General features: G+C 48.1%; 1 protein-coding gene across 1 annotated transcript; it reads left to right on the forward strand.

Moving 5' to 3' along the window:
- Positions 1–4,095: 4,095 nt before the first annotated feature.
- On the forward strand, positions 4,096–10,685 carry RBM8A (RNA binding motif protein 8A). Its single transcript, XM_015408326.1, has 5 exons — positions 4,096–4,252; positions 6,483–6,542; positions 8,359–8,363; positions 8,659–8,795; positions 10,203–10,685. The coding sequence occupies exons 1-5, from the start codon at positions 4,186–4,188 to the stop codon at positions 10,246–10,248; spliced, it is 315 nt and encodes a 104-aa protein (XP_015263812.1). The 5' UTR covers positions 4,096–4,185; the 3' UTR covers positions 10,249–10,685.
- The last annotated feature ends 434 nt before the right edge of the window (positions 10,686–11,119 follow it).

The following is an 11,119-nucleotide window of genomic DNA, read 5'->3' on the forward strand; positions in this document are numbered from 1 at the left end:
GGGAAGTAATAAAATGAAATAAATAAATACAATGAATGTTGTGCATGGTTTGCCATTGCCTTCTTCTGCAGAGCAACCCTGGACTTCCTTGGTGGCCTCCCATCCAAATACCAGCGAGGGCCAGCTCTGCTAGGTTGTCTCCTCTTTTGTTTTTGTTGTTATTATTCAGTCACGCAGTCGAGTCTGACTCTTCAGCCTTTGTTGTTGTTCAGTCGCACAGTCGAGTCTGACTCTTCGCGACCCCATGCACCAGATCATGCCAGGCCTTCCTGTCTTCTGCCGTCCTCTGAAGTTGGCTCAGTTTCATGTTCGTTGCATCTATGACACTGTCTAACCATCTCATCCTTTGCCGTCCGCGTCTTCTTTGACCTTCAATCTTTCCCAGCATCAGGGTCTTCTCCAGGGAGTGCTCCCTTCTCATTGGGTGGCCAAAGTATTTGAGCTTCAGTTTCATTATCTGGCCTTCCAGGGAACAGTCAGGGTTGATTTCTTTTAGGAAATCTTCAGCCTAGATCCACATTAAAAATAGCCTAACGAAGAAAATCCTCCTCCTGCCACTCCTATGCGAACTTCAGCCACAAGTACAGATCCTTGTGAAATGGCAGCAGCTGCTGCCAAAGCAACATTTTTTTAAAAAAAACACACCCTTCACACAGCCAATCAAATCTCCCATAGTCAATAGGCAAAAGCTTCCTAGAAACACTTGGTTGGTGCCAGAAAAGGTACCATGGTGCCCACGGGCGCCATGCTGGGGAACCCAGCTTTAGTATATGGGCACCCAGCCTTTTTGAGCCTATGGGCACCTTTGGAATTCTGACAAGAACTCGTGGGCACTCCATGAAATTGCTGAGCGGTCGGGTTAGAACGGATAAAAGGAAGTACTTCTTCACCCAAAGAGTGACTAACACACGAAATTCACTGCCATAGGAGGTGGCCGCAGCTACAAGCATGGACGGCTTCAAGAAGGAATTGGATAAACATAGGGTTGCCAGCCTCCAGGTGGGGCCTGGGGATCTCCTGCTTTTACAGCTCATCTCCATCTGGCAGAGATCAGCTCCCCTGAAGAAAATGGCTGCTTTGAAGGGTGGACTCTATGTCACTGTACCATGCTGGGGCCTCTCCCCTCCCAAAACTCCACCCTCTCCCGGATCCACCCCCAAAGTCTCCAGGTGTTTTCCAAACCAGACCTGGCAACCCTAGATAAACATATGGAGCAGAAGTCCATCAGCGGCTATTAGCCACAATAAGACGCTGAACTGCAGGCTGTGGAAGGTCAGTAGGTCATGCCGGCCACATGACCACGGAAACGTCTTCGGACAGTGCTGGCTCTTCGGCTTTGAGACGGAGCTGAGCACCGCAACCCTAGAGTCGGATTCGACTGGCTTTCGAGCAAGGGAACCTTTACCTTTATAGATAGGAACTCTCAGGCTGGGGCAAGTGATGCTCTGTATTCTTGGTGCTTGTGGGGAGGGGGCAACAGTAGGAGGGCTTCTAGTGTCCTGGCCCCACTGCTGGACCTCCTGATGGCACCTGGTATCTTTGGCCACTGTGTGACACAGAGTGTTGAGCCACTGGCCTGATCCAACACTGGCTTCTCTTAGGTTCTCATGACACAGGGCGACTGGCGCAACTGCATAATGTTTGCTGAAAGAGGCAGAGCTGCACCCACAGAGAAAGCCCAAGGACAACAGGGCAGAAAAGGGATAATATTAAAAAATACATTGGGAAAGAAAAGTGAGCAAGAATAAAACGAACACTGGTCAAGCAGCCACTGATTATTTTAGTCTCCACAGCCAATCAGAAGCCCTGCGGGGCAAGAGGCCTAAGTGGCCCATCCTCTTCTAAAATTGGTGAGTGCCAGAAAAGGTGTGGTAGACTTGGAATGTTTCGCCCCCCCCCCTCCCGCAGCCATTGCAGCTGCTGCCAACAGCAGCGGCGGCCATAACTTTTTAAAGAGCCCCTAAGGAGAGCTGGGGGAGCCAGAATGACCTCGCGTGTGATGTCCGAGTGGCAACACACACACACACTCCCTCTCTCTTTTGGAATTTGCCCCTACGAGTCCAAGGCCACCACCCCAGGGCTCAGGGAGGCTGGGAAATGTCTGTCCCCCCCCCTGCAGCCGTTGCAGCTGCCGCCAACAACAGCGGCAGCCATAACGTTTTAAAGAGCCACACCCGAGAGATAATTCTGGCTCCCCCAGCTCTTGTTAGGGGCTCTTTTAAAAGTTATGGCCGCTGCCATTGTTGGCAACAGCTGCAACGGCCATGGTGGGTGGGGGCGAAACGTTTCCCACCTCCCTGAGCCCCCGGGGGGTGGCCTTGGACTCTTAGGGGCAAATTCCACCTCTTGCGTGTGATGTCATGCGAGAGGTAATTCTGGCTCCCCCAGCTCTTGTTAGGGGCTCTTTAAAAAGTTATGGCCGCTGCCGCTGTCGGCGGCAGCTGCAACGGCCACAGTGGGTGGGGGTGAAACGTTTCCCCACCTCCCTGAGCCCCGGGGTGGTGGCCTTGGACTCGTAGGGGCAAATTCCACCTCTCACATGTGATGTCACACAAAAGGTCATTCTGGCTCCTCCCACATCACGTCACGCGAGAGGTCATTATGGCTGCTCGCACATCACACCTGAGAGGTCATTCTGGCTCCCCCAGCTCTTGTTAGGGGCTCTTTAAATTATGGCCAGCGCCGTTGTTGGCGGCAGCTGCAACGGCCGCAGAGGGTGGGGGCAAAACGTTTCTCTGCCTCCCTGAGCCCCGGGGTGGTGGCCTTGGACTCCTAGGGGCAAATTCCACCTCTTGCGTATGATGTCAGCAGCAGCAGCAGCCATACGTTTTGCCGCTCGGACATCACACGCGAGAGGTGGAATTTGCCCCAAGGCCACCACCCCGGGGCTCAGGGAGGCGAGGAAACGTCCCCCCCCCATTGTCAATTTTGATTCTCTATTGGCAATTATGTACTGCACTATCCCTTCTGGGCAAGCCTACTCTCCATTATTCTCTGTGGGCACTCATGTATTCCCTATGGGCAATCGCTGTCCTTAGTTTTAGTACGTCCCGGTAGACTTCACGTAAGTGAAGATGGAGTTTTAGAACAATATAACAGGTTCTATATAGTTAAAATGGGCTGTGGCTGAGTTAATTTCTACTTTCTCTGTAGTCCGATTTTGCCATTAAAACCCCCATGAAATTCCATCAAGTATTACTGACTGGCATCTAGACGTGCTGCACTCCACGCAAAGCTTACAGCAAATATCCATGCCGATGGAGCAGTCGCCTCTCCCTCCCTCCCTCCCTCCCGCTGAACAAATGTGGAAGCAGCCAATAACGAAACATGTTAGGGGTGCTCCCATAGAAGTACGGAAAAGTTGACATAGAATAAACTTCGGTAAACATTGAGAGCCGCTCTAGCTATGACTAACTGGGGAGAGGGAGTGTGAGTGGTTTCGCTTTATCCCTGGACCTCTCAATGGCGAAGCCTCTATTGGTGGTGCGGGGTCCACAAAGACACTGTGACGTTTGAGTCTACTTTTGTTCACAGTTTGAGTCTAGTTTCTTATCACGTCAGTGACTACTGTTGTCTTCGCATCACTCAAAAATTATCCGCCTGTTAATTCTTATAAGTGTTGTTATGGCTTTTTTGTAGCTCTTGTGTTTACAAAGATAATGATGTTTGTATCTATATTAAAATAACCAATAAAAATTATCGTACAAAAAAAAAAGTTTTGAGTCTAGTGGCACCTTTTAAGACCAACAAAGTTTTATTCTGGATCTAAGCTTTCGTGTGCACGTGTAATGGGTTACACACACACACACACTTCTTCAGATACACACGAAAGCTTATACCCAGAATTAAACTTTGTTGGCCTTAAAGGTGCCACTGGACCCAACTTTGTTCTGCTGCTTCAGGCCAACACGACTACCCACCTGAATGAATCTATGACTGTTGTCCTATTCGAAAAGGGTGGTGTGTGGTAAGGAAAGACCTTTCCAAGATGGCGACCACAGCGCCTCTCTCACGTCCCTTCTTCCCAGAAGGCCCTCTACTCTGACTCGGCTTCCTGCCCGCCCATGTGATCCCACCGCGCATGCGCGAGGCGGCCATCGTTTCACGTCGTGCTTCGGTTCTCGTCTTGCTCCGCGGGTCTTCGATTCTCCGTCGTCTCTCGGTTAGGAAGTTTCCCGGACCAAAATGGCGGACGTGCTGGACCTACATGAGGCGGGCGGGGAGGACTTCGCTATGGACGAGGATGGTGACGGTACGATGCGGGGTTTACTTTGGGAAGGGGGTGAGAGTTACTGGTTCTGGCTTGGGATATTCCTGGAGGTTTGGGGGTAGGCGTCTGGGGAGAGCAGAGTTTGGGGGAGGGAGGGGGATTTGGCGGAGAGGCGACTTTGAATTCATTCTCCAAAACAGCCACTTACTCCAGGGGAACTGATCTGCGTAGTCTGAAGATTAATTCTGATTTTGGGAGAACAACAGGCCCCGCCTGGGAGTTGGCAACCATGGGTGTGTTCATGACCCTCAATCTCACTGTTCCTTTCCCTGCCCCACACAACAGTCAAGCCTCCGCCTGTATTGGTGACTATTTAGGCTGAATGAGGTCGTCCCACAGAGGCGACGGGGTTCTCAGATCACGAGAGCCAGTTTGGTTTCATGTTTAGGAGCACTGACTCTATAATCTGGGAGAACCAGGTTTGATTCCCCACTCTTCCACGTGCAGCTGCTGGTGTGTCCTTGGGTCAGTCACAAGTTCTCTCAGAGCTGTTCTCCTAAGAGCAGTCCTCGAAAGAGCTCTCTCAGCCCCACCTATGTCACAGGGTGTCTGTTGTGGGGAGGGGAAGGGAAAGGAGATTGTAAGCCTCTCTGAGACTCCTTCGGGTAGTGAAGGGCAGGGTATAAATCCAGTCTTCTTCTCTCTCTCTCTTTTCCTGTTACACATCCTAAATCTCATATTGCCATCACAACATTCCTGTGAGGTAGAGAACCAGTGTGCTGTAATGCTTAGGGCATTACAGTAGGCTTTTGGAGATCTGGTTTCAGATCTGTACTCTTCCTTTAAGCTTGTTGGGTCGCCTAGGGCCAGTGGTTCTTTCTCAGCCTACCTGACAGGGTTGTTGTGAGAATACAATGGAGAACCAACTATACGTCTGTAAGTTTCTTGGAGGAATGGTGGGATAAAATGTACTAAGTAGATTTGGGTGACAGCGAGGCAAATTAGTTGTGTAGTCTTATACTGAGTCAGATCACTGGCCTGGTTCTGTACCGATTGCAGTTTCCGGACCATTTTTCTAGACAGTCATGTGTAAAGTATGTTACAGTAGTAACAGTGATTCTGCCACTTAGATGGCTTTTCCCCAGTCTACTTAGTCTCACTGAGCTAAACTTCTGCCTTACATCTTTCTAATAATAGTAAAATGGGGTAGTACCTCCATGTATAATGTCCTGAACTTTCTATACAGATGGTGAGATTGCTAGTATGATACATCAGACCTCCATATTTGAGGGACAGGATGGATATCTTAGTTTGCGGTGGTAGGTGAATGGAGAACATCTGTGGCACCTTTACAGGCTGACTTTTTGTGTGGCATTGGACTTTGGGGGCTGGATGCCACCTTGTCAGAGACAAGTTTGTAAGAAGCTGTTTTTTGAGCCTTCTCCTTTTCAGATTTTTCCTTATTATCTCTCTTTCCCGTTCATCTAAATACATCAGGCTGCTCTGCTTCCACTGAGTGACTCTAGCTCAGTTCTGCTGGAGGTGGTAAAACCCGCGTCTTGACTGTGTGGCTTCAGATTGGGGAATCTTATATAATTTCATGTGAACTAAAGTTTTCTTCATATAGAAAACTAGGATATTAAGGTGAAAACCGAACTTGAATCCACATCAACTTGCTGGTTTTCCACATGTAGGGACTTTTTCACATAGGAATGTTGTGTTGTGTGAATCTCTACTGCATTCAGAAGTGGTAGAGCCCAGGCTCAGGTTTATCACCCCTGTGAAGAACTCAGACATCCTTTCCTTTTTTCCTCTGCCTGACCTGCTTCCTATTTCTGTCCTTCTCTGGAAGATAAATAACCAGATATGCAATTTGGGGATTGGGCTACAGAGCTGTCCTTGCAGAAACCCCCCCCCCCCCAATTTCCTTTTACAAATGAGGCAAGTTCCCCATGCTTCTCTCCCTGCCCCGGTCCAACCAGTGCTGTATATAAATCTTTGCTGCCTTTGGTGTCCAGCTAAAATCAGTGGCTGCCAGACTCCTTCCTTGTCCCTGAGTTTGGGCTTTTGAAGCACTCGGTGATTGCAAGGGTGCTTCCCTGCTCCTTCCTTCCCTAGCTCTGGGCTCAGGAGGCAGCCAGGGGCTTGTGGCGCTAGCGGCCAGTGGTGGGGGAATATGAATTGCTTATGAGAAAACTTGCTTGTCCAGTGTGGTTTGTGTCGATTGGTTGACCCGGCTGTGTTTATTCTCCTCACCTCTCTCTCGTCCTAGAAAGCATTCACAAGCTGAAGGAGAAAGCCAAAAAGAGGAAAGGCAGAGGCTTCGGTTCCGGTAAGTTGTTTGCGTTCTCTGTTCTCTGCTGGTTTAATTGCAGGGGTTTCCTGCCCATTGGCGTGAATTTGTCCGAAATTACCACGTGGACAATCTGTTTTCACTCTCCCGCTTGTGCAGTGGGAAAGGAATGCTAGCTGGCCAGAATTCAGGCAAGCTGCCAACTCCGTCACCTTCACAAGATGAAGAGACGGACTGAGCTTCAGAGATATTTGGAGTAGCTCCCAACTCCAGCACACTTGTGGGGAGGAGCTCTCTGCCTTCCTTGCCAGATCCAGTCTAAGGAAGGGGGGCTTGTCGTTCTCGCACTAGCCAGAAACAGGAGGGATCTTTGCTGCGGTAAGCAAATGGGGATAGTGTACCCTGTCCCAAGTTTTGCATGGAAGCCTAATAGACATAATGGACCTCACCTGAGTGCTACATAGCAGGCTGGGAAGCTGGTCTGCCAAGATAACATCTGCAGAAGGAACTGTGAGTTTCCTGGGCAAGTAGCTAGCTGCAAGGCCGAGTCATTCTTAATGTTTCTCCCAAGGTATGTCAGCAGAGGATGATAACTTCTCCGCAGTTCTTATTGTTTAACCTTCTGCTTGGGAACTGAAAGAAGTAGGATCTGAGCAGTAGCTTCTTAGGGAAACACCTAAGAGGGCACAAGGAAGGAAATGTAGAAGAGGCAAGCAAGGTGGATTTGATTTAAAATATTTAAATCTCGATTTAAATCACGATTTAAGTCACTAGTCGGTAAGACTAGATTTAAATCATGGTTTTTAAAGACTCATTCTTGCTGGCCTTAATATTTACAACCCAGATGTACATTTTAGTGTAATAACTTTTCAGGTTAGTTTTAGTTATATCAGAGAATTAATGATCGGTTATTTACCACTTGAAATAGATAGATATGAAAATTGCAAGGTGAACTGTCTCCAGTTTAATAGGTTAATCATTCATTTTTGGACAACTTTTCTGTACTTTACTGGATGTGGAAAAATAATAATTAACAATAGCCATTTAAATTGTTTTATTTAACTAAAACAATAATGTTATATAGCATATGTATTCTTGTATTTGCGTAAACATCCATGAGGATACACTCACAAAGATCTCAAGATTTCGGCTCAAAATGTTTCACTTTCATTTATACCGTTTCCTAAAATTGTATAACTTGTACTGTTATTTTATGCCAATAAAGGCTAACTTGAACTTGAACATTTATACTGCTTGCCCTCTCTCCTTAGCTTAGCTCTTAACATCTCCTCCTTATCCAGACCTATTCCACCCCAAATCTTATATTAATTGAACGTCTTGCAACTTAGCTCTTAAGAGATAAGGGATTGATTCTGTATGCATAGATTCGCAGAGTACCAATAGGACTGAGGTGTCTTAACTCTGTATGTTTGTTTTAAAGCAGTTTTGCTGTGAAGAAGAGGTGTGTGCTCTCTACAGACACAAATCCACAGTTTTGAGAACTGTAGAACCAAACATGTGCAATAATATCTTCTAGATAGAAAAATTGTGAATGGATTAATGGAATTAATTTACCAACAAATTTAAACACTGTTTGACTATACAGCCTCTTTCGACATAATTAAAAACGAATCCTTATTTCATGATGAATAACCTTTGGACTATAATGTATCTTAAATAGAAAACTATCTTTAGATAGATTTTTCCTCAAAAAGTATTTTCTTAAAAAAGACTTAAATAAAAATCCGATTTTTAATTATTATTTTTAAAAAGTCGTTGATTTTTATCCACCCTGAAGGGAAGTCATTTCTTGCAGTGCAGAAGTAAGATGGTGAGGTTTTGAATGGTGTTTAAGTCCAGGTATGGCAAGTTTGAGCTCTCTTTTGGGTGCATTTGTGAGCAGAGGTTTAACCCGCCTGCATCACCCGGCCATTGGCTACAGCTAGATTGCCAGTTCCCCTCACTTCTCTGATCACAAAGCAGCTATCTTCCAAGAGGGCATGGAAGGCGATTTCGTGCCTGGCTGTGGAGCAGGGAAGTAAGGAGAGTAAATAACCGAACTCTGAAAATGCCGGGTGTTGACATGAGCTGTGTGGAAGCATTCTCGGGAGACTGGCTTTTGTTCTTCATCCCTTGTCTCCCTCTTCCCTCACAGGGTTATACGCTAGTGGAATACGAGACGTACAAAGAGGCCCAGGCGGCGATGGAGGGTCTCAATGGGCAGGACCTCATGGGGCAGCCCATCAGCGTAGACTGGTGCTTTGTCAGGGGGCCTCCGAAAGGAAAGCGCAGGTGAGCTTTTCCCAGCCGTGGGAGTGACCGCGCCCTTCTCTTAACTTGTTCTGATAGCCGAGAAGAAGCTGGTGCTTTCAATGAGCTGTCGCCGTGTGGCTTGGTCCAGACATCACTACAGTTGAATTAAACTAACTATTGTTAGTGTGGTAGTCCGAATGAGGGCCACTCTGTGAACCACGATTAGTTAGGGTACATCAAACTAGGATCTGAAACCATGGTTTGAATTTTGGTTTGATAGCCACAGTCTCAGTGATGGTTTCACAGGATGTGCAAACAGCCGTATCCTGGCCCTTTTTTCCCTGTTGCTGTCCTTGCCACAGTGCCAGCACGGGTACCCTCCAGGTCTCTGCAGGGGAAGCAGGAGAAGAACAAAGACAACACAGCCAGCATTTGTCAAGGTAGACCAGGATTCGGTGCAAGCGAAATTCTGGTCTCACAGACTAACTGTGACCAGGGCTCTAGTCGGGGGGGAGCTCTCAGGTACGGAGCTCCGGAAGAGAACCTCTAGGGGGCGGGGCGGTCACGTGGTGAAGCCCCGCCCCCTTCTTTACCCCGCCCTCTGCTTCGATCCTCATTCCGTTTGGGAATGAGGATGAAGCAGGAGGGTAAGTAGCCGGGCCTTCTGACACACTTCCGGTGATGTCAGGGGGTGTGGCCTTCTGTCACTTCCGGTGATGTCAGGGGGCGTGGCATATGCAAATAAGTTATGCTAATGAGTTATGCTAATGAGCTCCGGCAGCTCTTTTTCTACAACAAGACCCCTGACTGTGACTATAAAACAAGCCATGCCTTTCTGTTACGAGTGAGCTTTTTGAGTGCCATCTCCCAAATGGTAGGGAATATTTTGCGAGGTAGAAGGAAAAAGCTACCGGCTGTCTGTTCAAGACATTGAAGAGGCATCTCTGGGTATTAACTGGTCTCCAAGTTACCTGATTTGCAAAAACGAACCATGAACCTACTAAGATACAAAAGTTCAAACTTTGTTTTTGCTGGTTATACACAGTGTTTGTCCCTCTCAATGGGTATTTATTTACTTCATTTATATCCCGTGTTTCTCCCCCGTGAGGACCCAAAGCAACTTACATCCTTCTCCTCGCCTCCCATTTTATCCTCACAACAACCCTGTGAGGTAGATTAGGCTGAGAGTGTGTGACTGGCCCAAGGTCACCCAGTAAGCTGCCATGGCGGAGTGAGCCTGTGTCTCCCAGGTCGTGGTCTGACACACTAACCACTACACCACACTGGCTCTCCAGTGCATGGGGCTTGCCATTGGGTGATCTCCTTGGGCCAGAAGAGGGCCTGCAGCCCAGTGTGCGGCTTGCTCCAGGCCTCTCGGCGAACTGATTCTGGGGGTGTTCTGAGAGGAACTCAACAGGGCTTTTAATCTCCTCCGTTTCGTTTCAGGGGCGGCCGTAGGAGGAGCCGGAGTCCTGACAGGAGAAGGCGCTGAGGAGAAACCATCACCGCCACCACCTCCTCTTTTGCCGGTTCACAGTATAAGTCCTTGGTGAACCTGAGGGAGGCACCCGTGTGTCCTGGCAGGCCCGTGTGCCAGAATCTGTCTCTGTCCCTGCGGCCAGGGTTCATTTTTTAATTATGCTGTGTGCCCCCTATTGAGTGGGGTTTTTTTTAATTTGTACCTGTCTCGAAATACATGAGACTTCCCTTATTGAATTCCTTGGAAACGCCCTTATCCCCTCTGTCACAACAGAGATCGTTCAGCTGTTCGGTTTGAGAAAGGACTCTCCGAGAGGCCAGCGTCCAAAATAAAAGGCCGGGTTTTTTTCAAAAAAAGAATCTCAAACTCTTGTATTCGTCCTCTTTTTACTTTACAAAAATGGGCGGAGTGTTTAAAAAATGTGACCCCTGTTAACTGACAGCCACAACCGTAGTCCGGCAACCTTGCAGCAGAATCAGAGATGCCACAAATAAAATAAAAGCTTAGGGCAGACTTCCGTCTGGTTGCCAGCGGTGAGAAGGATCATCTCCAAGTGTTGACAAAAATTAAACTCACTTGGACTGGCGAGGAACTGCCCTTCCTCTCTCCCTCTGAGGCTCCTCCTACCCCACAAAGGGTCAGTATATGTGAGAGATCCAGCAAGGTCAAGTTCAGGGGTCCTGATGCCGCCCCCACTCTGGCCAGCACAGGAAGAAGAAGAAGAAGAAGAGGAGGAGATTGGATTTATACCCCGCCCTTCACTTGGAGTCTGAGAGTGGCTTACAAACTCCTTTCCCTTCCCCTCCCCACAACAGATACCCTGTGAGGTGGGCGGGGCTGAGAGAACTCTGACACAAACTGCTCTTTTTCAAGGACAGCTGTG

The sequence above is a fragment of the Gekko japonicus genome, unplaced genomic scaffold (genome assembly GCF_001447785.1).
Source record: "Gekko japonicus isolate JY-2015 unplaced genomic scaffold, Gekko_japonicus_V1.1 scaffold457, whole genome shotgun sequence".
NCBI lineage: Eukaryota > Metazoa > Chordata > Lepidosauria > Squamata > Gekkonidae > Gekko > Gekko japonicus.